A 27,112-nucleotide genomic window follows, 5' to 3' on the forward strand; every position below is an offset into this window, starting at 1 on the left:
TAATGGTAAGATTCTTGGCAGTGTGGATGAGCATAGAGATGTCGGTGTCCATGTACATAGATCCCTGAAAGTTGCCACCCAGGTTGAGAGGGTTGTTAAGAAGGTGTACGGTGTGTTAGCTTTTATTGATAGAGGGATTGAGTTTCGGAGCCATGAGGTCAGCTGTACAAAACACAGGTGAGGCCGCATTTGGAGTATTGCGTGCAATTCTGGTCGCTGCATTATAGGAATAATGTGTAAGCATTGGAAAGGGTGCAGAGGGGATTTACCAGAATGTTGCCTGGTATGGAGGGAAGATCTTATGAGGAAAGGCTGAGGGACTTGAGGCTGTTTTCATTAGAGAGAAGAAGGTTAAGAGGTGACTTAATTGAGGCATACAAGATTATCAGAGGATTGGATAGGGTGGACAGTGAGAGCCTTCTTCCTCTGATGGTAATGTCTAGCACAAGGGGACATAGCTTTGAATTGAGGGGCGATAGATATAAGACAGATGTCAGAGGTAGGTTCTTTACTCAGAGAGTAGTAAGGGCGTGGAATGCCCTGCCTGCAACAGTAGTGGACTCGCCAACACTAAGGACATTCGAACGGTCATTGGAAAGACATATGGACGATAAGGAAATAGTGTAGATGGGCTTTAGAGTGGTTTCACAGGTCGGCGCAAAATCGCGGGCCAAAGGACCTGTACTGCGCTGTAATGTTCTATGTTCTATTATTATATGTCAAATACAACCAATCACTGCCATTGGGCTCCAATAAGAATTTGCACTTTGGAGTCATGAAATTGCGTTGGTGGCCTGCCAGCTGAGCTTATTTTGAAGAACATGCATATAAGAGTCAGTGGGGTTTAAACCCAAGCCTGTACAGTATACAAAATCAATGTTGGCACTCCAGTGCAGTACTGAGAAAATGCTCCATTGTCAGATGTACTCTATCTCAATTATTACATTAGGTTGTTCAGGTGGATGCCGTAGATCTCATGAGAAAAACAACAAAGTGTCCTGGACAACATTCTTCCCTCAACCAGCACTTCCAAGAACAAATTGTTTGGCTAGTCATCTATTTGCTGCTCCTGGAAACTTACTGTGTGGAATTTGCTGGCTGTGCTTGCCTAACTCTACGTTATGCGTAATCTTACTGGTTCTGAGTCTCACTGGCATGTTTAATGAGCTTGGAAGATGCTATATGAATGTAACTTATTTCTTCTGAATGGCTTTTCCTGCAATTTCACTGTTCTGCATTACCAAGATGATGCTCAAGGTTGGAAGTGCTGGATTCATGGAAAATAATTATTTGGTTAATTCCTATGGTATTATCATAGTGGTATTGTTTCCAGGACAAAAAATAATTGAGTAGTGTTATAACCTGCCTGCTTACCATTGGCTGGGGACTAATGACAATCCCACAATCCTGTGGGAGTATGAGCTTCCCCAATGAGGGGGACGGAGAAACCATTAGTAAACTCCAAGTATAAATAAAGCTGGCCAGTTTGGAACCAGCAGGAAGGAGTGTGCAGCAAGGGAAGTTGCTGCTGCTGTTATATATCTATCTGTTATTGTAAATAAATGTTATCACTTTGTATCCTTAAAACTCGTGCTGGATTCTTCGTGGCCTTCACAAAACTGGCGACGAGGGTTAAAGTGAATATCTGTCTACACTGCTGAAGCCACCTCCCTGAACTTTTGTTGGATACAGGTTGGAAGTTGTTTTCTATTATACCATGCCTCTGTACGGACGTTTGGATGTTTTTGATGCTGCGCTGGACAGCTGGAACCAGTACGCACAACGGATGCGTTACTATTTCCGGGCAAACAATATCACCGAAAACGAGCGCCAGGTTGTCATATTGCTCATCGCCTGTGGCCCGCGTACGTTTGGGGTGATTAGGAGCCTTACGTACCCAGCTGCGCCGGACACCAAAACGTTTGATGAATTTGTGAATATAGTGGGGCAACATTTTAACCCAACCCCGTCCACGATAGTCCAGCGTTACCGGTTTAATACCACTGAGAGGACCCCTGGAGAATCCCTTGCCGATTTTCTATCCAGGCTACGCAGGATTGCGGAGTACTGTGACTATGGTGAGAACTTGTCAGAAATGTTACGCAACCGTTTGGTTTGCGGTATTAACAATGCGGCCACCCAGAGAAAGTTGTTAGCTCAGCCAACATTGACTTTTCAACAGGACATTCAAATAGTATTGTCCCGAGAGAGCACAGAACGAGGAGTGCAGGGGCTACAGGGAATGGAAGTGCATGCCTTGGGGCGCAACCCCTTCCGTCCGAAAACGTCCCCCCGCACTCCTGCGGTACCTTGGGCGAGGCGGCGTCCGGACCTACGCCAGTGGCCGTCGGACATTCCTCCCCGAAGGGAGCCTTCTCCAGAACCAATGGATGAGGAGCCATGTCCGTGTCAGACTTGTAGGCGCCGACCCCGTCGCGTACGCCGGTCCTGGGGGCGCCAGAGGCGCCGTCATTCCGACCGAAACTGGGACCAGCCCAGGGGCCGTACCTTCCATATGGATGAACCTGCGGCGACTACTCCTGAGGATGTGGAGACGGAGGACGACTACCTGCAGCTGCATTTTGTGGCAGCTCCCCGTGTGGCCCCCATTAAGGTGACAGTATGGGTCAATGGTCACCCGCTTGAGATGGAGTTGGACACAGGCGCAGCGGTCTCCGTGATCGCCCAGAGGACATTCGACCGCATCAAGCAGGGTATACAGACCCTTACATTAACCGACTCACAGGCCAGGTTGGCCACCTACACGGGGGAACCACTGGACATTGCAGGAACTACAATGACCCCTGTTGTTTATGGACACCAGGAGGGGCGTTTCCCACTTATCGTGGTGCGCGGCCATGGGCCCAGCCTGTTGGGTCGGGACTGGTTGCGCCATTTGCGGTTGCAATGGCAGCACATCCTCCAAACAGTTTCTGAAGGGTTGAGTGAGGTGCTAGGACGATACCCAGATGTATTCCAGCCTGGTTTGGGGAAAATAAAAGGGGCCATAGCCCGTATCCAAGTCGAACCAGGAGACACGCCGTGTTATTTCTGGGCGCGCCCGGTGCCTTACGCCTTGCTCGAGAGTTTGGGTATTAGCAGGCCCATCCGTTTTGCTGACTGGGCAGCACCAATTGTACCTGTAATGAAGCCAGATGCCACAGTTCGCTTGTGTGGCGACTATAAACTTACAGTGAATACGGCTTCCCGACTCGACCGATATCCAATGCCTCGCATAGAGGATCTCTACGCGAAGCTTGCAGGCGGACTCTCCTTCACAAAATTAGATATGAGTCACGCCTACCTACAGTTGGAGCTGGACCTTGCCTCCCGACCATATGTAACGATTAATACACACCGGGGCCTGTATGAATATACATGGTTGCCCTTTGGAGTATCCTCTGCCTGCGCAATTTTTCAACGTGTTATGGAGGGCATTTTGAGAGGTTTACCACGTGTTGCTGTCTACTTAGATGACGTTTTGATTACAGGGACGTCGGAGCAGGAACATTTGGAAAATTTGGAGGCTGTCCTTAGATGCTTTTCGGAGGCTGGAATCTGTTTACGTCGCACAAAGTGCGTATTTCAGGCAAAGGAAGTAGTCTACCTAGGTTATCGGGTGGACCGTAAAGGTTTGCACCCCGTCGCAGAGAAGGTGCGTGCGATTCAACAGGCCCCCGCCCCGACTGACACTTCGCATCTTCGTTCTTTTCTCGGTCTCGTAATCTATTGCGGGAAGTTCCTCCCCAATCTGGCAACTACGCTCGCCCCGTTGCACCTTCTGCGAAAGAAAAATCACACCTGGGTTTGAGGGCAGCCGCAAGAAACCGTTTTCCGGCGGGTAAAGCAACAATTGTCGTCGTCTGGGTTACGAACCCACTATGATCCTGGAAAGCCTTTGCTCGTCACATGTGATGCGTCCCCGTATGGTATTGGGGCCGTCCTGTCCCACAAGATGGAGAACGGGGCCGAGCGACCGATAGCTTTCGCCTCCCGCACATTGACTGCAGCGGAGAAAAAGTACGCGCAGATCGAGAAGGAGGGCCTGGCAGTGGTTTTTGCGGTGAAACACTTCCACCAGTACGTGTATGGCCGCCATTTCACTATCGTGACTGATCATAAGCCTCTGCTGGGACTTTTCAGAGAGGATACGCCAATACCGCCCATTGCTTCCACACGGATCCAGCGCTGGGCTTTGTTGCTTGCTGCATACGAGTATTCTCTGGAGCACAAACCAGGAACGCAGATAGCAAATGCCGACGCACTGAGCCGATTGCCTTTATCGACCGGCCCCATGTCGACCCCCACGACCGGTGAGGTGGTTGCAACCCTAAATTTTATGGACACCTTGCCTGTCACGGCATCACAGTGGACCCAGACGGAGCCAGTCCTGTCAAAGGTTCGGCATATAGTCCTGTATGGTGGGCAGCATAGACAGCTCCCAGGCGAGTTGCGGGCATTTTCCTCCAAGCTGTCAGAATTCAGCGTGGAAGACGGCATCCTCTTGTGGCGGACGCGTGTGATTGTCCTGGAAAAAGGCCAGGAGCTGATACTAAGAGACTTGCACAATGGGCATCCAGGTGTGACCAAAATGAAAATGTTGGCCCGGAGTTATGTCTGGTGGCCAGGCCTCGACACCGACATTGAGAAGGTGGCCCAAAACTGCTCCATTTGCCAGGAGCATCAGAAGCCTCTGCCGGCTGCTCCCCTACATCACTGGGAATGGCCAGGGCGGCCTTGGGCACGCTTGCATGCAGATTTTGCAGGCCCTTTTCAAGGATCCATGTTCCTTCTATTAATCGACGCCCAGTCTAAATGGCTAGAGGTGCATAAGATGCAGGGGACAACGTCCTGCGCAACAATTGAAAAGATGCGTTTGTCCTTCAGTACGCATGGCCTCCCCGAGGTGCTGGTTACGGATAATGGCACTCCATTCACAAGTGAGGAGTTTGCGAGGTTCATGAAGATGAACGGCATACGCCATATCCGCACTGCCCCTTACCACCCGGCTTCAAATGGGTTGGCAGAGCGCGCAGTGCAGACATTCAAAAGAGGCCTAAAGAAGCAGTCTTCCGGATCAATGGACACGAGACTGGCTCGCGTTTTGTTTACGTATAGGACCACCCCCCATGCGGTGACTGGGTTAGCTCCTGCAGAACTCCTAATGGGCCGGAGACTTCGCACCCACCTTAGTTTGGTTTTCCCGGACATTGGTGCAAAAGTACGCCGCACACAAGAACGGCAGGGACATGGATTTTCTCGGCATCGGCCGATTCGGCAGTTTGCGCCCGGTGACCCAGTGTTCGTTCGGAATTTTGCTGGTGGTGCCCAATGGGTTCCTGGTGTAATCTTTCGCCAAACGGGCCCTATATCTTACCAGGTGCAAGCCCAGGGTTGTCTCCAGCGCAAACATGTAGCCCACGTTCGGTCCAGAAGACTATCCCCTCCAAAGATTCCCCGCCCCCGGAGCTCATTTCTACAGCCGCAGAGACCAGAGACAATGGAAGGTAGTCCTCACAATCTTCCACTGGTGCCTCACTCAAAGCCTGCGCAGGTCGCTACAGAACCAAATGGAGATAGAGACGCTGATATGACGGAGGCAGCAGACTCTGACTCCGAGATGGAGACACAGGACGCATCAGAGGGGGAATCCTCGGGTCCACGGGCCGTGGATGTACAACCGTTACACCGTTCATCACGGAAGCTCCGGTCTCCGTCTCGTTACACGCCGCCTGATCCAGCGCCGCATGCAAATGATATCCGGCCTGCGGCAAAACGAGTCCGACACCCTCCTTCGCCAGGGCCTTCGGTGGATTCCTTGGACTTTGGGGGGGAGGGATGTTATAACCTGCCTGCTTACCATTGTCTGGGGACTAATGACAATCCCACAATCCTGTGGGAGTATGAGCTTCCCCAATGAGGGGGGCGGAGAAACCATTAGTAAACTCCAAGTATAAATAAAGCTGGCCAGTTTGGAACCAGCAGGAAGGAGTGTGCAGCAAGGGACGTTGTGGCTGCTGTTATATATATATCTGTTATTGTAAATAAATGTTATTACTTTGTATCCTTAAAACTCGTGCTGGATTCTTCGTGGCCCTCACAAAAAGTAGTTTATGTCCAGTGTGGGCTAGACCGGGGAGAAAAAAATTACTCAGTGTGTGTGAATCCATCTCTGATCTCACCCAAATAGCCGGCGGGAAACACCGCACCAAACGTACCCAAAAGGACACATAGAAATGTCTTGGCTGAATCACACTCCTTCTGTCAATTTCACTGTAATTCTTAATCATATTGTATGTTGTGGTAATGTTTTTCCTAATCTGCCTCAGTCGCTCGATAATACATTCTTCTTCAAAACCACTCTCCTCTCATTTAGTTTTGGGGGACTGTCCTTATATGGTTCTATTATTGATCAGTTGCACAGACACAGCGCATTTCTTTTTTAAGATGTTTTTATTCTCCATTTTCACATTTTCCTTCAAAATTTACACCCCACCCACAAACAATAAACGGTAACAAATACAAAATCAATCCCCTTAACAATACCCACAATCCCATCCTCCCACCACCCCAAACAACGGCCCACCTGTCAATATATGCATCCAATAAAACAAACCCTCCCTCGGTGGAAACAAAAAACAAAAGAGAAAAAGAAAAAGGAATCCGGGACCGCCCATGGTCAACATTGACCTATAGAGTCCACTCCCCCTCCCCCCCTACTCTCAATGCCATCCAACCTCTGAAAGAGTGCCGTACATGATACCCAAGAGTTGAACAGCACCCCACCCCCCCCCCCCCCCCCCCGCAGTCTCCGACTCCTCCCGTCCACTGCCTCTTGTAAAACTCCTCCCCCCAACCTCGGTTCCTTCCCACCCAACTTTCCACCCCGGCAAGACCACTCAGACCCTGTTCTGCCAGGCTCCGATGGCCGCAGCCCCTCCCCCCACCTCACTCTCGTTCACTGGCCGGCTTAAACCGGCTTAAAGTGTGGAGGCCCCCGCCCGGGTCCTTTTCCCCCTTGCCCGGCCCTAGGAAAGCCCAGAAATCCCCTTTTAGCACACAAACCCCGCATATCCACCTACACCCCAAAGCGCCCTCATTTCGAGTGAAAGTCCCATCACTTCCCTTGTCCAAATATATACAACATTGGCTCCTTTAGCCCTTACACCCGCACTCAGTGAAACAAAAAAAAAAGAAGGAAATTCAGTCAGTCATGAGGTCACATTGGCACGTGGCCATCTCTCAATTTCTCAGTCCTGCCACAGTCCTTCTGCCTTCGCAAACTCCTCCGCTGCTTCCGCCGTTCCGAAATAAAAGTCCCTGAGCTTGTACGTCACCCTCAGCTTCGCTGGATATACAATGCCGCACTGCACCTTGCTAATGTACACTGCCCTCTTCACCCGGTTGAAGGCAGCCCGCCTCCTCGCCAGCTCCACCGTAAAGTCCTGGTATACACGTATACCAGCTCCAGCCCACTGCACCACCCGCTTCTGCTTGGCCCAGCTCAGGACCTTCTCCTTCACCCTGTACCTATGGAAGCACAGAGTCACTACCCTTGGCCGCTCACTCGCCATTGGTACAGGCCTCCACGACCGATGAGCCCGATCCATTCATATCGAGAGGGATCCTCCCCCTCCCCCAGTAGCAAAATACTCAATCGACCTTGGTCCTTCAACTCCTTCGGGCAGCCCCACAATCCTCAAATTCTGTCGCCTGGATCCGTTTTCCAGGTCTTCCATTTTTCCTCGCAGATCCTTGTTAATGTCCATCACCTTCCGCATCTCCTTCCCCATCGAGGCAAGTTGATCACCGTGCTGCAATAACGTCTCCTCCACTTCCTTTAGTGCCTCGCCTTGCTCTCGCACCTCCGCCACTGCGCTCGCCACCGCTGTTATCACCAGGGAAATCGCCTCCTCCACCAGCGCACTGAAAACCTCTCTCATCTCCTTCCTCATTGTCTCCATGTATCTTGTAAACTGCCTTTTGAATTCCGCAGCCATCACCTTAGTTATTTCTTCAGCCGTAAGCAATGCGGCCTCCCCTGGTGCTCCAGCCTCCATTATCCTTGGTGACCCCGCGGTGACCTTTCCACTCCCCGACGGACCTTCAGCTGTTTTCTTTACGGACGATTTTTTGCTTACCCTCGACATTTTTCTTCACTGTGCCTTCACTGTTTCTTCCTGCTTTTGCCGCCTCCGTGGACCCTGGGACTGGGCTTAAAGCCCCAAAAATGCCGTTCACGAACGGGAGCCCTCCATTGTGCAGCCGCCTCCCGCCCGCCATCACCGGAAGTCCACACAACGCATTTCTAACATTGCTCTCCATTTTGTCCCCCTTGCTCATCATGGCTTAGTAGGTAGACTCCCTGCCTCTCAGCTAAAAACTCTGAGTTTAAGTCCCACACCAAGATTTGTTGCCCATGGAAGAGATGATCCTGGTGAAGTTCAACAGGCTGATTTTCAGCCTGCTGATCCTTCCAACACTTCTTCACTAGTCCCCCAAGGAAAAATAAGTGTTTCTGAAGATATCAAGCAATTAAACCTAGCCCATCATCTTCAGAATCATCCAAAAGTCTATCCTCATTTCTTTTTCTCATCTGAATTTTTCCCATCATTGTCATCATTACAGAAATGGCATGAATGTCGATAACTTCATCCTTCTTCCATTAAAGCACTTAGCTCTATCCCTCTACTGTCAATAGCACCTTGCTCTACCCCTCTATTGTCAATAACACCTTGCTCTATCCCTCTATTGTCAATAACACCTTGTTCTACCCCTCTATTGTCAATAATACCTTGCTCTATCCCTCTATTGTCAATAACAGCTTGCACAATCCCGCTATTGTCAATAACACCTCGCTCTATCCCTCTATTGTCAATAACACCTCGCTCTATCCCTCTATTGTCAATAACACCTTGCTCTATCCCTCTATTGTCAATAACACCTTGCTCTGTCCCTCTATTGTCAATAACACCTTGCTCTATCCCTCTATTGTCAATAACACCTTGCTCTATCTCTCCATTGTCAATTACACTTCACTCTATCCCTCTATTGGCAACAGCACCTAGCTTTATCCCTCTATTATCAATGACACCTTGCTCTATCCCTCTATTGTCAATAACACCTCGCTCTATCCCTCTATTGTCAATAATACCTCGCTTTATCCCTCTAATGTCAATAAAACCTTGTTGTATCCCTCTAATGTCAATAGCACCTTGTTCTATCCCTCTATTGTCAATATCACCTCGCTCTATCCTTTATTTTCAATAAAATATAGCTCTATCCTTCTATTGTCAATAGCACCTTGTTCTATCCCTCTATTGTCAATATCACCTCGCTCTATTCCTCTATTTTCAATAAAATATAGCTCTATCCCTCTATTGTCGATAACACCTAGTTCTCTCCCTATATTGTCAATAACACCTAGCTCTATCCCTCTATTATCTCAAGACAAAATATGATGGAATACTTACCACATGGCTGGTAACAATGCAGAAGCTTCATACTATCCAGTAGTCTGTTTAATTGATTTCCCCGCCACTGTGCCATGCACAGGATATATTATCTACAAGACACATAGCAGAAATTCACCCATCTTATTTGGACAATGCCTTTCCGATCCACAATCAGGGTGGTACGGTGGCACAATGGTTAGCACTGCTGCCTCACAGTGCCAGGGACCAGGGTTTAATTCTAACCTTGGGTAACTGTCTGTGTTGAGTTTTCACTTTCTCCCCGTATCTGCGTGGGTTTCCTCCAGGTCCTCTGGTTTCCTCCCACAGTCCAAAGATGTGCATGCTGACTGGCCATGCTAAATTGCCCATTAGTGTCCAAAGAAGTGTGGGTTACGGGGATAGGGCAGGTGAGTGGGTCAAGGTAAGGTGCTCTTTCAGAGGGTTGGTGCAGACCCAATGTGCCGATTGGCCTTCTTCTGCATCTTAGGAATTCTATGAATTATATTTCTATGATAAACCACTTCTATTAAGAAGAACAAGGCTAACAACGTCATGGGAACACCACTGGCCACACCCACCACTCCTCCCTACCCCACTTGCCAACTTGTCTTGCCAACGGTGTTGTCAGCGGCCTGAATCATACTTTTGAGAATTGTTTCCCTAAACCTCTTGTTTATGGTTCTCTCTTAAAAAGTTGAAACTCATTTCTGCAGCCTACCCTTCAGTCACCTGTGATGAATGTAGAAATTGTTATATATTATATTTCATATTTGTGGCAGTAATGTTATTAAAAGCCTTACAGGCAGCGTGTCTACTAAAACTGTAATTAAGGTGTCATAAAAGGGGTGGTAATGATTGACTTTCATCATTTATTTGTTTACAGAGAGATGACTAAAGAGATATTGTTATGATTGCTGGTGATTCCCTGGAGTGTAGATAATTTATGAGGGGTTGTATTTAGTCCGAGCTAAGCAGGCAATGGGACATTTTTAGTGGGATATAGATTATATAATTAATGGGAAGAGCCATGTCTGTCTGTAGTTTGCAGTTTTGCCAAATGCTGTTAGGTTGAGCAGAACAGTCTGACAAGACAGAAGGAGTTTCAGGTTGCTCCTGAAAAGGGTCTCTCTCTCCAAAGGTCTGCACAGATAAGCAAGCAATCTGTTTTGTTAACTTTATTTATGAGTGGCATTTGAACTGAATTGGGAGGCTTAATTGTAATTCATGGCAGGAGTAGATAGCAAGTTAAAGTTTTTCTTTTTATTTAAGAACTGTTTAACTGTTAATTGTAAAACTATTTCGGTGATGTCAATGTGGTTAATTCTGTGTTTAAATCAAAAGTTTGTTTTAACATAAAAGATACTTATTGGTCAGAGCTATCACTCCCAAGATGAAGAATCATTTCTTCACAGTTTTACAAATTGAAAAATTATTGGGTTTCTCATCCGGTATTCTCCCAAAAATTGGGATCTGGTCCGGTATCCGGGTAGCACGGTAGCACAGTGGTTAGCCTTGTTGCTTCACAGCTCCAAGGTCCTATGTTCAATTCCCGGCTTGGGTCACTGGCTGTGCGGAGTCTGCACGTTCTCCCTGTGCCTGCGTGGGTTTCCTCCGCGTGCTCCGGTTTCCTCCCACAAGTCCCGAAAGGCATGCTGTTAGATGAATTAGACATTCTGAATTCTCCCTCTGTGTACCCGAAATAGCGCCGGAATATGGTGGCTAGGGGCTTTTCGCAGTAACTTCATTGTAGTGTTAATGTAAGCCTACTGTGACAATAAAGATTATTATTATAAGACAGCTCTTCTGGTTGATATTCTTTTCCACCCTGTATCTTTCAAACACCTATAACATTTTTTACATAATAAACATGTGGTGAATTAAACTTATTGGTATGTTAACTATGTGCTTATCTTCAGTGTGTTGAGTTTATTTTACTGATAATTTTACCACATGTTTATTTTACTCTTTAGAGACATGAAGATTTGGTATATACAAAAGGAGGCCATTCAGCCAATTGTGCTTCTGTTAGCTTTCAGTCCATAGCCCTCTAGGTTACAGTACCTCAGGTAAATAGTCAGGTATATTTGTCTCTAGAACCTTTTATGCAGAGAGTTCCATAAACCCCTATCACACTCTAGGTAAAACAACTGAGACTAGTGGTATTGTGGTTTGCATCTAACCATCCAGAGGTTCAAGGTAATGCTCTGGAGACATGGGTTCAAATCCCACCATTGGCCTCTCAGATAAAAGTAATACGTTCTTCTTATCTAGGCCCTTCACAATTTTATACATCTCAATTAAAACTCTCCTCAGTATCCTCAGCCTTACAGTCACATTACCCTGTGCTTCCTGACATTGAGCCAATTTTGTATCCAACTTGCCATTTTCCCTGAGGTCCATGAGCTCTTAATTTCCTGACCAATCCATCATGTGGGACCTTGTCAAGAGCACTGCTAAAATCCATGTAGACTACATCAAACATGTTAGGTTCTTCCACCCTCCTTCTTACCTCCTCTAAAATTAAATCAAGTCAGTCAGACAACACCTTCCTTTAACAAATCTATTCTTCCTGTCTTCGATTAATCCATGCCTCTCTAAATGATGAATAAACTATCTTTCAAACCCTTTTCCAATAGGTCGCCTACCACTGAGGCTAGGTGGCTTCAATTCCCACCACAACAGATCACGGAATGTAAATCTAATTAATTAAATCTGAAATTGAAGGCTAGTCTCATTAATGGTGATCGCAAATCTATCATTGATTGTTATAAAAATATCAGCTTCACGAAAGCTGTTTCGGGAAGGAAATCTGCTATCTTTACCTGGTCTGGCCTACATTTGACTCCAGATTCACAACAATACGGTTGGCCCTTAAGAGCGCTCAAGGGCAATTAAGGTAACAAATGCTGGCCTTGCCTTTGATGCCCATGTACCAGGAATGAATAAAAATGAAGTTATGATTTCCTACTTTCAAGCATTGATCTGTTCCCTCAGTTCATCTGCTTTGTTCACGGGAATCCTTGCATTTAACCATATACAACTAATCACTGAACAGCTTCTTGATTAACTCTTTTCCAGCCTTTTTTTCCTTGATCTCCCCATACTCAGTTAGCCTTCTATTTCCAGCTTTGCTTCTCTTCCTTCTGAATCTACACTCAGGTTCTCAACTCCCTGCCAAACTCATTTAAACTCTTCTCAACTGGACGAGCAAACTTGCTTCTGTCAGGATGTTGGTTCAGGCGTCTTTAAAGGTACAAGTCATCTGTCTTCTACAACTGTCAAAATGTGGCAGGAGCCAAAAGCTCCTCTCCTGCACCTTCTCTCCAGCCACATGCTCAGCAGCACTCTCCTCAAATGTCTGGTCTGAGCCTAGCATGTGGCACTGGGACCGATCTGAACATTTTCACCTTTGAGGTCCTGCATTTTAATTCATTTCCAAGCACCCTGAATGCTACCTACGTACTTGCTTGCAGGGCTTCATCCCTCTTTCCACCTCTCATCAATTCTGAAAAGGTCTATGACCTTTGGGCTGTGTGATGGAGGATTGTAGGAATATTGGTTTCTAAGTATTGGGCAATTTAAGGGTTAAAAGCCTGGGGTTATAGTGTGCTTGACTGAAGTGGTCATGTTTTAAAAAAATAACCCTGTTTTGCAGGGCTTGGAAACTTTTAGGAGCCTGGAAGTAAAATTAACCAGAGAAATATATTTTGCAGTCTTGGCGAACGCATTGTGGTTTGACTGGGTCAGTCCCTAGGGAGTTAATATGCTTGCTTTCCCTGGAAAGTTAATTTGTTTTTCAGCTTGGGGAGATGATATAATTGCTGGATGGAGCTAAAAGATTCAGGGAGACATTTTGAGAATGTTTTTGGAGAAAAGTTGAATTCTGATCTGGCAACCTGTGTTTTGACCCCAAGTAAAGGCAGTTTTCTTTCCTAGTATGATAGTTCTATAAAGAGTAATAACAGTTAAAGCAGCACAGTCTTGTCTGGCGACAAGGGAGAGGATGAAACAACACAGTTGAAACAGCTATTTGAAGATATTCAGCCATAGTCTGAAGGGGTTCTAACACCAGCCAAAAATCTGTTCTGTAAAGCAGGTATTACACTATGCCATGCTGATTTAAAGGTCATGATGTGGAAATACCGGCGTTTAAAGGTAGATTGAGAGCTGCATGTTTCTTTTCTTGTTTAATGGGGAATTGAGTAGGAATGTATAAGGGGCAATTGTAAGCTTTTTGGGTGTGAAGTTAGAGAGTTTAATATTGTATTCATAATAAAGTTTTGTTTTAAAGTACCTATGTTTTATGCAGTCTCTCCTGAAGCATCATTCTTTCTGCACAGTCTCACAAAACAAATTAAAATATTGGGTACAGTAAGAAGTCTTACAACACCAGGTTAAAGTCCAACAGGTTTGTGTCAAATCACCAGCTTTCGGAGCACTGCTCCTTCCTCAGGCGAATGAAGAGGTGGGTTCCAGAAACATTTATATAGACAAAGTCAAAGATGCAAGACAAAACTTTGAATGCGAGCATTTGCAGGTAATTAAGTCTTTACAGAGCCAGAGAGAGGGGTAACTCCAGGTTAAAGAGGTGTGTATTGTCTCAAGCCAGGACAGTTGGTAGGATTTTGCAAGCCCAGGCCAGATGGTGGGGGATGAATGTAATGCAACATGAATCCAAGGTCCCGGCTGAGGCCGTACTCATGTGTGCGGAACTTGGCTATAAGTTTCTGCTCGTCGATTCTGCGTTGTCGCACGTCCTGAAGGCCGCCTTGGAGAACGCTTACCCAGAGATCAGGGGCGAAATTCTCCCCCAAGGGCGCGATGTCCGCCGACTGGCACCAAAAACAGCGCCAATCAGACGGGCATCGCGCTGGCCCAAAGGTGCGGAATGCTCCGCATCTTTGGGGGCCGAGCCCCAACATTGAGGGGCTAGGCCGATGTCGGAGGGATTTCCGCCCCGCCAGCTGGCGGAAATGGCGTTTGTTGCCCCGCCAGCTGACGCGGAAATGCGGCGCATGCGCGGGAGCGTCAGCGGCCGCTGACAGTTTCCCGTGCATACGCAGTGGGGAGAGTCTCTTCCGCCTCCGCCATGGTGGAGGCCGTGGCGGAGGCGGAAGGGAAAGAGTGCCCCCACGGCACAGGCCCGCCCGCGGATCGGTGGGCCCCGATCGCGGGCCAGGCCACCGTGGGGCACCCCCCCGGGTCAGATCGCCCCGCGGCCCCCCCCCAGGACCCCGGAGCCCACCCACGCCGCCTGGTCCCGCCGGTAAATACCAGCTTTGATTTACGCCCGGGACAGGCAATTTCTGGGCGGGACTTCGCCCCATCCGGGATGGAGAATTGAGCAGGGGTCCCGCCAAACGGCGCGGTCCGATTCCCGCCCCCGCCCAATCTCCGGTACCGGAGACTTCGGCGGGGGCGGGATTCACGGCGGCCAACGGCTGTCCCGTTGGTTGCACCAGAGGCTGAATGCCCTCGACTACTGAAGTGTTCCCCAACTGGAAGGGAACATTCCTGGCGGTTTTATTGGGGTTTTGGTTCGGGATCCCAGTCACTGCTAGTTTTGTCTGGGAATAGGGTGGTTACCATTCCCACCCCCCTCAAATTATTTTGTGTTAATTTTATTGCTAATTTCACAATGTGTTTATTGCACTATTAATTTCACTTTATGTTAATGTTGTGTTTTCACCTTATTTTCACCCGAACTCCGCTGTTTAATTGGTGTGCTATCACTGTGTTAATTTCATCCGGTGTTGTACGTATTTTCAACTATTAATTTCGTTGTATGTTAAAATTGCAATGTGTTGCGTTAATTTCACTGTCAATTCGACCATGTGTCGTGCTAATTGCACTGTTAATTTCATCGTGTGTTGTGTTAATGTTACAATGTGTGGTGTTATTTCCATCGTGTGTTTAATTTCACTGTTCGTTCAGCCATGTGTTGTGTTAATTTCTGCTTGCACTTGCTGACTGGTGGTGATGTTTCGCCTTGTAAGTTGCAGAGTCCTGTGTCAGTTTTTGATGTCAGTAATGTTTTGTCATTTTTATGTATGTTCCCCTGTGAGCCGAGCCGAGCCCCGCCCCGACATGCGCTTTGCCGGCCGCTGGCAGTCCTTGGAGCCGCCTCCCTCGCCCGGTGAGTGGGGGAAAGAAGCCGCAGAGCTCGGCACCGCCATCCTCCTCCTGCTGAGCGTGTGGACAGCGCGCGCAGAACCGCTCCGAGCCGAGCCCCCAGGACATCGCAGTGATGAAGGATCGCACCCAGGAGCTGCGGGCTGTAAGTATCCACAGGCTGAGAGAGGAGAAGGATGTGTGTGTGTGTCTCTGCCCGGTCGGCTCACGGGCTGGGGAGGTACCGCTGGCTCGCTCGCTCTCTTCGTGAGCTGCTACATTCCGGGGAAAGCATTGGGGGTTCTCTCTGTGTGTATTTTATTTTTCTTCCTCTCACTCTTTTTGCCTCTCAGCGTTGGTTGCAAAAAAAAAACACCCCGGCGTCCAGTGTGCGGAAGATGTGATGGAGGGGGGACAGGGCAGATTCCTAACTTCCACCGCATCCCTGCGGATCAGAGGCTAAGATTGAGCTAACCCCGGGGAAACTGTGAACTTGCCTCCAAGTGTGTGGAAAAGGGATTGGCGGGGGGGGGGGGGTCTCTTGGGTGTTGGGTTGAGGAGGGGACTCGTGGTTGTTGGATTGAGTCTCCCTGTGTGTTGGATTGGGGGAGGGTCTCCCTGAGCATTGGATTGGGGGATCTCCCTGAGCATTGGATTGGGGGGGTCTCCCTGAGTGTTGGATTGGGGGATCTCCCTGAGCATTGGATTGGGGGGGGGGGTCACCCTGAGTGTTGGATTGGGGGGGGGGGTCTCCCTGAGTGTTGGATTGGGGGGGGGGGTCTCCCTGAGTGTTGGATTGGGGGGGGGGTCTCCCTGAGTGTTGGATTGGGGGGGGGGTCTCCCTGAGTGTTGGATTGGGGGGGGGTCTCCCTGAGTGTTGGATTGGGGGGGGGGTCTCCCTGAGTGTTGGATTGGGGGGGGGGTCTCCCTGAGTGTTGGTTTGGGGGGGGTCTCCCTGAGTGTTGGATTGGGGGGGGTCTCCCTGAGTGTTGGATTGGGGGGGGGGTCTCCCTGAGTGTTGGATTGGGGGGGGGGTCTCCCTGAGTGTTGGATTGGGGGGGTCTCCCTGAGTGTTGGATTGGGGGGGTCTCCCTGAGTATTGGATTGGGGGGGCTCTCCCTGAGTGTTGGATTGGGGGGGGGGGTCTCCCTGTGTGTTGGATTGGGGGGGTCTCCCGTGCGTTGGATTGGGGGGGTGTCTCCCTGTGTGTTCGATTTGGTGGGGGGGTTCTCCCTGTGTGTTGGATTTGGGGGGTGTCTCCCTGAGTGTTGGATCGGGGGGTGGGGGGTGTCTCCCTGAGTGTTGGATCGGGGGGTGGGGGGTTCTCCCTGAGTGTTGGATTGGGGGTGTGTCCGAATGTTGGATTATGGGGGGTCTCTCTGAGTGTTGGATTGAGGGGGGGGGGTCTCCCTGAGTGTTGAATTGAGGGGAGGGGGGTCTCCCTGAGTGTTGGATTAGAGGGGGGGTCTCCCTGAGTGTTGGATTGGGGAGTTTCTCCCTGAGTGTTGGATTGGGGGGGTCTCCCTGAGTGTTGGATTGGGGGGGTCTCCCTGAGTGTTGGATTGGGGTGGGGGGGTCTCCCTGAGTGTTGGATTGGGGGGGGAGTCTCCCTGAGTGTTGGATTCGGGGGGGGGGGGTTCTCCCTGAGTGTTGGATCGGGGGGTGGGGGGTTCTCCCTGAGAGTTGGATTGGGGGGGGGGGTTCTCCCTGAGTGTTGGATTTGGTGGGGGGGGGGGGGGGTTCTCCCTGAGTGTTGGATTTGGTGGGGGGGGGGGTTCTCCCTGAGTGTTGGATTGGGGGGGGGTTCTTCCTGAGTGTTGGATTGCGGGGATCTTCCTGTGTTGGATTGGGTGGAATCTCCCTGAGTGTTGGATTGGCAATGGTCTCCCTGTGTGTTGTATTGGGGGGGGAGGGTCTCCCTGAGTGTTGTATTGGGGAGGGGCTGTCTCCCTGAGTGTTGGATTGGGGGGGAGGGGTCTCCCTGAGTGTTGGATTGGGGGGGGGGAGGTTCTCCCTGAGTGTTTGGGGGGGGGTTCTCCCTGAGTGTTTGGAGGGGGGGGGGGGGGGGTTCTCCCTGAGTGTTGGATTGCGGGGACCTTCCTGTGTTGGATTGGGTGGAATCTCCCTGAGTGTTGGATTGGCAATGCTCTCCCTGAGTGTTGGATTGGCGGGGGGAAGTCTCCCTGAGTGTTGGATTGGGGGGGGGGGGTTCTCCCCGAGTGTTGGATTGGGGGGGGGTTCTTCCTGAGTGTTGGATGGGGGGGGGGGGGTCTCCCTGAGTGTTGGATCGGGGGGGGGGGGGTGGGGGGTTCTCCCTGAATGTTGGATTGGTGGGGGGTTCTCCCTGAGTGTTGGATTGGGGGGGGGGGTTCTCCCTGAGTGTTTGGATTGGGGGGGGGTTCTTCCTGAGTGTTGGATTGCGGTGATCCTCCTGTGTTGGATTGGGTGGAATCTCCCTGAGTGTTGGATTGGCAATGCTCTCCCTGAGTGTTGGATTGGGGGGGCGGGGAGTCTCCCTGAGTGTTGGATTGGGGGGAGGGGTTCTCCCCGAGTGTTGGATTGGGGGGGAATCTCCCTGAGTGTTGGATTGGCGATGGTCTCCCTGAGTGTTGGATTGGGGGGGGGGGTCTCCCTGAGTGTTGGATTGGGGGGGGGGGGTCTCCCTGAGTGTTGGATTGGGGGGGGGAGTCTCCCTGAGTGTTGGATTGAAGGGGGGGGGGGGTGTCCTGGGTCTCTGGGAATGATGGCAGGGCTGCAGGTAAAGGATGTGCAGATTTGATTGATCCGTTAAGCTCCTCAACAGAGTCATTCGCTGAATACTGAGCAGTCTCTCTCTTTCTCTCTCTCTCGCTCTCCCTCCCTAGACTTGCAGCCTGAGGCTGATGCTGCAATTTAACCGGATTGTCTTTGAGTTCAACAGCCATCTCTCTCCTCTCTCTCTCTCTCTCTCTCTCCACCCCCCACAGACACAATGGTGGCCCTGAAAATAGACATTACACCTTCAATGGTTACAATGGGGCCGACCAGGATTGCAGAGTCCCATTCCCGGGACACATGTACCCACCCAGCTTTCACCCGATAATGCTGTCAGTCAGCTTCTGTGAACTGTTAAATCTCAGGTCCTGAAAATTCTACCCCCCCCCCACCACGTGCCTTTCCTTTCTCTTGCTGTTACTTCAGCCTTTCTGTCTCTTCCTTGCTTTGTTTCAGTTCCCTCTCCCCTTTTTTTATTCCCATCTCGCTAGCCCTCTCTTTCTCCAGTACCTCTCTGCTATCTAGCTCATATTGCTATCTGTGGTGTGGATGGATGGGATGTGTGTGTGAACGTGTGGTACTTAAAGATGCCCAGACAGTGGGTGGATTCAAAAATAGAGAGTGACGGTGGCGTTCTGAAAAAGGAATCTGCTTCACTCAGGTGGAACAGAGTTTAGTATTGGAGGAGGCCTCTGACCAGGAATAACCATGAACCGCATTTGACCTGTCTGGTTTACCCAATGCAAATCGAGCATCAAGGGAAGGGATTCAGTAAGATTGGATGGAGTTAATGTCAGTCGGTACCAGAAGCGGTTAGGTGGTCTTGTGGACGGGCCACTTCTTCCCTGCTAGAATGGATCAATGGAGAATTGTCTCCAGCTGTGACAGGTATGGAGGAAAACGGGAACTGTCTCGTGCCAGTTAGCAGTAGCTTCAGTTCTGGGTCACCACAAGTGTCCTGCACAGGTGACTTGAGGAACCTCTGCAGAAAACACTGAGCTGCAACACAAGGGCACACTGGGGCTTTTTGAGGAGTGTCATTGGTGCAGTTGCCATCCGTTGATGGTGGTGGTTGGCTCGTTGATTGCCCACCATGACTGCCTCTGTGAGGAGAGCACCTCAGAGTAGGAACGTGGGCAAAAGCTACAGGAAAAAGTTGAAATTTTGAAACCCCCTCGAGACTTACCGTACTGTGAATGCTTGCCAAATAAAATTTCGTCATTTGGAATATATTGTCTAGTCTGTCATTCTTTTTATTTTGCAAATATGGAACTGTCAGAAATGGATCAATTTAAACAGACTCCGTTTTCCAGCAAAACTAAACGGGTAAAGGAACTAGTAAGTCACTGATTGTAAATCTGTCCAATGGAAAATGATACTGGATGATTTCAGAGCAAATAAAAAGTTATAGGAAATGAGTTGTCCTGTACCTATCCCCTTTGTAGCAATGACTCATCAGCTGCTGATGGCTCCGATTGACCTCCAGTGTTTCCTTGCTATTGGCAGCAATGTGTAGCATACTGTTCAGTTTTGCCTACTGTTCGGCTATGTTATGGTTCCCATGAACCAATACAAAACATGTAAACTGGAAGCATTTAGCACATCGAGCATCCATGGAGCGGCATGGAGCGAAAAGCAGAGTTCATTGTTTCAGAACGGCTTTCATGAAAGGTCACCGATCGGAAACGTTAACTCTGTTTCGCACTGCACGGATGCTATTTGGCCTGCTGTGTGTTTCTATATTTTCTGTTTCAATTTCTGATTTCCAGGATCTGTGATACATGTAAATTGTTTTTGCAACCCAAATTCTCACTGAATCGTGAGGCTCTTCCATATTTGTGTGATTTGTTGCATCTGATCTTTGCTGGGGTACAGGGTTCTGTGGGGTGTCATCAACCCAAGTTGACTATCTCTGAGGACTCAGTATCCAGCCTACCCTCTCTTTGAAAGTGCAATGCGCTCTTTGATACTTTTGATTCTGATGCAATCGTGTGTACTCCCCAGTTTGAAATCCACATCTAATAATGTGCATCATTTCCTGCTCATGGCGTGCAGTTAGTATATTGTTGCAACATGGCCCCTTCCCATTTAGGGGCGCCCTCTAGTTGTTACTGGGAACACAACTGGCTACCTGTGCACAGTTAACGTGTCTTTAAAGAATGTCCATTAAAACTGTAGCTACATCTGCTGAAGTGAATATGGGCGGGCGAGTAATGAAATAGACTTTAACTTTAGTTACTGACCGAATGCAGACTAAAATGACATCGTGACTGATTCCTGTGGTCATCAGCAGTCCTGGTATCGTAACAATTGGAGCCAGTGTTGACCTTCGGTGCTGCTGGAAACACAATGTGAATGGTCCAGAGTCCTGGCATGTCATGAACCAAATGTAACATCTTATTTGCAGTCTTCACTGCTGATCCTGAGCCTCCGCTTGCATTACTTCTTTCTGAGAATCAGGTAAACCTATCTCTTGTGATAGCTCTCATCCAAAGGGTGGTTTGTTAGGAACACTGAAACTCTTGGGGAAACATTAGAGTATAGAACCCAACCTAGTATAATAATAATCTTCATTGTCACAAGTAGGCTTACATTAACACTGCAATGAGGTTACTGTGAAAAGCCTAGTCGCCACATTCCGGTGCCTGTTTGGGTACTCGGAAAATTCAGAATGTCCAATTCACCTAATAGCATGTCTTTCGGGACTTGTGGGAGGAAACTGGAGCACCCGGAGGAAACCCAGGCAGACACAGGGAGAACGTGCAGACTCCGCACAGGCGGGAATCGAACCTGGGACCCTAGTGCTATGAAGCAACAGTGCTAACCACTGTGCTACCGTGCCACCTGGGTAATGCCTTACTCATCCTGGTACAGGACATTTATAGTTCTTGATAATTGCCCCCTTTCCCAGTGAATAACCCCAACCTGTGGCGATGTATTTCCCACCATGCACATAGGCCAACCAGTTATTACCCTCACTTAGTCCCTTGCCGTACAAGTATGTCCCGCACCTCTGATGTTGATCGCAGAAGTGACAATCTCAGCCAGAGGGTGGCCATATTTAATACTGGAAAGCTCTGCTACAGTGTGTACCTATTCTGTTTATCAGGGGTTGTAAATTAACCACACGAGTCACAGTAGTGGGTCAAAGTTGGATCCACAGGCAGCTTGCTGGTCTCCTCATCCACTGCTACCAGAACCCTGACCTGCAAAATGTAGTACAGTTAATGCCTAGTAAAAAGCATGCACAGTTTAAAAAAGCAAGCAAACGATAATTGTCCAAATATCATGTACTGGAGCAGCAACCCAAAGATTGTAGGATCAAACCCTAGTTGTGGCAGGTTGTAAAACCAAATGGACATTTGTGTTCTAGCACCAGAAAATAATCCATGAGAGGAACTGATTCACTGGTGGGGTGCTCGTTCAGAGGGCCGGGTGTAGACTCGATGGGCTGAATGGCCTCCTTCTGCACTGTAGTGATTCTATGACTAATATTCTCCTGAGAATGAAAATTGCTCTCTTACCAGGTCTAGCCTGCACGTGACTCCAGGCATGATTGCTAATGCCCTTAGGGCAGCCAGAGAGGGGGCACAGCTACTACCTCACTAGTACTATCCTTTGGAAAATTCTGAATAATCGGAGTCCGAGCGATAACGATTATTGCAATGTTCATTGTGTAATACCAGTGAGAAAAGAGCTTTAATGCATCACATCAAGACTATGTTCTTAATGTACAGTGGGGAAAAATGTCAACATTCATTTAAAAACCATTGGCAGCAAAACACAAACATGAAGTAATTGGTTCTACAGACTCTAAATGCTACTGGCTGGAATGCTGCCAGTCCCTTGTGATGTGAGAAGCAGGTGTTGCAGTTACTATTGGTTAGTTTATGCAACGTGTTTTATTGTTTAGTTTTCCAAATGTGTTTTCATCATGACAATTGTCTTAAGAGTAAGCAGGTTGATGGTGATGGTAACATTGGAATGTGACTGTTTAAACCTGGAGTCACTTTCTGGGGAGCACAACTGTTGAATAAAATGAAGGGAAAGTAGTAGCGGAGACACTTGTGCTGCTCTGATGTGTAATGCCCAGACGATTATCTGAATCTGTGTTTGTGTTTTACCAACTTGGGATTTGAAGGACACGAGTAATAGGGGAAGGCCATTCAGCCCTTTGAGCCTGCACCTCCAATGCAATCATAGCTGGTATTCTACCTCAACACTACCGTCCTGCACTACCACCTTATTTCTTAATGCCAGCAGTATTCAAAAAATCTAATAAACTCCGTCTTGTGTACTGAACGATCAAGCATCCACAGATATCTGGGTAGTGAATACCAAAGCCTTTGAATTAAGACATTCTATGATATCAAGTTCTAAGATATATCTCCTTATTTCAGTCTTATATGACCAACCCTTTATTCTTAGGCTGTGACCCCTCATTCTGGCCAGGGGAACATCCTCTCGGCATCTCTCCCATAAAGCCCTTTGCACATTATGTATGTTTCAGTGAGATCAACTCTCATTCTTCTAAATCCTAGCAACTGGAGGTCTAGTCTGCTCACTCCTCATTGGACAATCTCCTCCTCCCAGCAGCCAGCCTGCTAAACCTTTGTTGCACTTTCTCTAAGGCATGTTTGTCCTTCCTTGGGTAAGGAGATTAAAACATTATGCAATATTCCAGGTGTGGTCATACAAAGGCCATGCACAATTGCACCAAGACTTCTTCATTCTTAACCCACTCTCTTTGTTATAAAGGCTGACATGGCATTTGTCGCTTGCTGTGCCTGTGTTAACTTTCTGTATTTCATGTACAAGGACCAGCAGGTCCCTCTGAATAACAACATTTTCTCATTTGAATAAAAGTACTATGTTGTTCATAGAACATACAGTGCAGAAGGAGGCCATTCAGCCCATCATGTCTGCACCGACCCATTTAAGCCCTCACTTCCATCCTATCCCCGTAACCCAATAACCCCTCCTATCCTTTTTGGTCACTAAGGGCAATTTATCATGGCCTATCATCTAACCTGCACGTCTTTGGACTGTGGGAGGAAACCGGAGCACTCGGAGGAAACCCACGCAGACACAGGGAGAACGTGCAGACTTCGCACAGATAGTGACTGAGCAGGGAATTGAGCCTGGGACCCTGGCGCTGTGAAGCCACAGTGCTATCCACTTGTGCTACCGTGCTGCCCTTCATGTTGAAGTAAACGTCACATTTTATTCCATCTGCCAGGTTCCTGCCCACTCACTCAAACTATCTACATTTCTTTCCAAACTCTGGGTCCTCACAAATAACGTTTCCACATAGGTTTTTGGCATCAGCGAACCTGGTTTATTACACTTCATCCCCTCATCTAAGTTATTGATCCGGCTGAAAATAACTGAAACCCAAGCACTGATCTTGGAGCACCCCATAGTTACAACCTGCCAACCCAAAAATGACCCATTTATTCCTTATCTCTGCTTTCTATCCATTAACCAATCTTCAATCCATGCTAATGTATTAGCCTCACTCAGTGGAGTCCTAACTTTGTGCAATAGCTTCTTGTGTGGCACCTTTATCGAATGCTTTAAAAAAAAAATTCGGTATTAAGGTTCCCCTTTATCTACCCTGCTGGTTACATACTCAAAACTCTGAATAGATTTGTGAAATACGACTCCTCTTTTCTTTTGTTGATTCTGCCGAGTAGGATTTGACTTTTCAAGTGTCCTCTTACCTTGTACCTAATAATACGTTCTAATATTTTCCCTACAACTGATGTAAACGGGACCGAGATTCAGGAGTTAGCACTTTGTGGACACACCAAAAGGGAGCACGTTCTCTTTATTCAGTGGTCCTTGTTTACAAAATGCTACCTAATGGAATGGTATTGTGAGTCTGTAGCTCAGCAACACTCCTACTGTGACTGGGGAGGGAGATGGTGGAATTTTATCAGTGATTATAGAATGTACCACCAGACAAAGGAACTGAATGTGCCCACTCCCTGCCTACTTCACTTACCACAGATAATGATGACCTGTTCAGTTACAGCAGATAAGCACTCAAAACACCCCATGATTCTCTGAGATTTAACTCCATGCTTGCTGATAATTTAACTTGGATTTTGAGTTGGCTATGGGCTAATGAATATATTTTTTAATTCATTCGCAGCATGTGGGAGTTGCTGGCGAGGCGAACATTTATTGCCCACCTTTAATTGTCTTAGAAAGATGGTGAACTGCTGCCTTGAACTGCTGCAGTCCATGGGGTACAGCCGCATTGCTGTTTGGGAGTGCAAGGATTTTAACTGAGTAACAACAAAGGAATGATATATTTCCTATTTCCAAGTCAAAATGGTGTGTGGCTTGGAGGGGAACTGGCAGATGATACTGCTCTCATGCCTCTCCTACCCTTGTCCTTGTAGGTGACAGAGTTCACGGGTTTGGAAGTTGCTGTCAAAGGAACCTTGGTGAGTTGGTGCAGTGCATCTTGTAGATGGTGCACATGCTGCCACTGTGCGTTGGTGGTTGAAGGAGTGAATGCTTAAGGTTGTGGATAGGATGCCAATCCTGTGAGCTGCTTTGTTCTTGATGGTGTTGAGCTTTTTGAGTGTTGTTGAAGCTGCACTCATCCAGGCATGTTGAAAATATTCCATCAAACTCCTGATCTGTGCCTTGGAGTTCGTTTGGGGAGTCAGGAAGTGAGTTACTCACCAGAGAATTCCCAATTTCTGACCGGCTCATGTAGCCACAGTATTTATATGGGTGGTACAGTTCAGTTTCTGGTTAATGGTAACCCCTGTCATGTCGATAGTGGCTAAGGAACACACAGGAGGAAGGATGTTAGCTGATGTTTGATAAATGACATTGTTAGAGATTTATTGGGCCAACCCTTTGAACAGTGCAGTCAAGTCTTTCCATCATTCTTTCAATGCTAACAGAAGTGAATTGTTGCACATGTTTTGCTGTTTGGTGTCATTACTGAAATTCTATATAACACTTCCAAACTAAATTGGGGAATGTTTCACTGGATATTTATCCAAAGTTGGAATGCCAGCCCACTGGGGGAGCCCAAACCCACCAGTTTCTGCCCACACATCCTGGGGAAAGAAACTATATTGTTTTCTAAAATGGCGGTAACCAATTGGAGAATTAAGGGAATGGTTTCTCGGCATATTTGATTCCATAAGCATCATATTTACATCAGCTATTCTGTCGTCTTCATTGTTTGATTTCATGATGTTGCCCCAAGCTGCTGCTGTTCTTAAAGAGTTAAGAGACTTTCCAGTAACAACATCTGCTCCCAATCTAAGGCTGCTATTGGACATCATTCACCTTTTAGTTGAGAACCTGATGTTAACTCTTCAAGGACTGAATCAAATTCAGTGGGTTTGGAAACCACTGATGTGTAATTCATCGTGTTATAACCAGGAGAAAATGTATGGATACACATCCATTGATTTGAGGATGTGAATATAACTGAGAAGGTAGGAAGGGGCGATAAAAGTTGTGTTCTGCCAGGCCATGGTCCAATGTACTTAATTGAAATAGGAAGTCATAGTGTCGTCCATGAGGAGTTCCCAATCCCAACCATGCCACCATGTGCAGACTCAAAAATAAGGTTATACATAGCTCCAAAGAACAGAAGGAAATACTTCTTGGACACCTTGCTGTCAGGATATCATTGGCATAGGATGGGGAACAGAGTCCTTGCCCATTCTTCTAAAGAATAGTGCAAAGTATAGCAGGATCTATTCCTGCTGACGTGTTTAACTACACTGGCTCAGTTCTGTACTAAAACCGTGAGGATTCTTTTCCCCTGAGGGGGGAAATGAGGAGTGGGTGGCATGGGAAGATTGTGGGCAATGAGAAGATCCTTCTTTTTGGTGCACTAATGATGTACAGCTTCTTTGCCAACCGTAGAATCCCCCACTCTAAGTGATTGTAAGCCTGGCACCTATTTGGGTGGGAACATTTACTTTGGTGAGACTGCTCTCCACAGAATCAGCAAACTGAACAATATCATAATTTTGAAAAATAAAACTTCAACCCACTGGTTCGCGTTGCTCCCACAATTGAGTGAGATGTTGAGACGATTTTCCATGCAGCAAAAGTGACTGTTCGTGTTAAATCTGTCATCCATTGTTCACCACCCCCATTCTCTCATTCAACTGCTTTGCACATTACATCTTTGCCTGAGCTCCTATGTTCACATAGAATCATAGAATTTACAGTGCGGAGGGAGGCCATTTGGCCCCTCGAGTCTGCACCGGCCCTCGGAAAGAGTACCCTACATAAGCCCATGCCTCCACCCTATTCCCCACCTAACCTTGTTTTGGACACTTAAGGGCAATTTAGCATGGCCAATCCACCTAACCTGCACATCTTTGGACTGTGAGAGGAAGCCAGAGCACCCGGAAGAAACCTACGCAGACACGGGAAGAACGTGCAGACTCCGCACAAACAGTGACCCAAACCGGGAATCGAACCTGGGACCATGGAGCTGTGAAGCGACCGTGCCAACCACTGTGCTACAGTGCTGCCCCCATCTTGACTAATTTATTTTGCCCATTGTTAATGTGTCTATTTTCTAGCCTCTACCTCTCTCTCTAGAGGGAGAGCATTCAAAAAGGATATGGGGACAATACAGGTCCAACATGTCCCCTACAGGGAAAATGTAGGAGCAATAGGTTTAGGAATCCTGTATGTCTAGGACAAATCAGGACTGGAAAAGGAGGAGGACAAAGGCTTTTTTAGTAAGTCAAAAGGGAGAAACTCTTCTGCGGCCCTAGAGGAATGTAGGAAGT

General features: G+C 48.0%; 1 protein-coding gene across 3 annotated transcripts in view; it reads left to right on the forward strand.

The window, feature by feature from the left end:
• Positions 1–15,574: 15,574 nt before the first annotated feature.
• The window catches only part of LOC140386757 (syntaxin-1A), a 428,170-nt gene continuing 416,632 nt past the window's right edge, over positions 15,575–27,112 (forward strand). For all 3 annotated transcript variants that reach the window (XM_072469428.1, XM_072469430.1, XM_072469429.1), the window contains exon 1: positions 15,575–15,732. In XM_072469428.1, the coding sequence (XP_072325529.1) occupies positions 15,703–15,732 (30 nt within the window). In that variant the 5' untranslated portion in view covers positions 15,575–15,702. The remainder of the gene's footprint in view (positions 15,733–27,112) is intronic.

The sequence above is a fragment of the Scyliorhinus torazame genome, chromosome 12, assembly GCF_047496885.1.
Source record: "Scyliorhinus torazame isolate Kashiwa2021f chromosome 12, sScyTor2.1, whole genome shotgun sequence".
Classification (NCBI taxonomy): domain Eukaryota; kingdom Metazoa; phylum Chordata; class Chondrichthyes; order Carcharhiniformes; family Scyliorhinidae; genus Scyliorhinus; species Scyliorhinus torazame.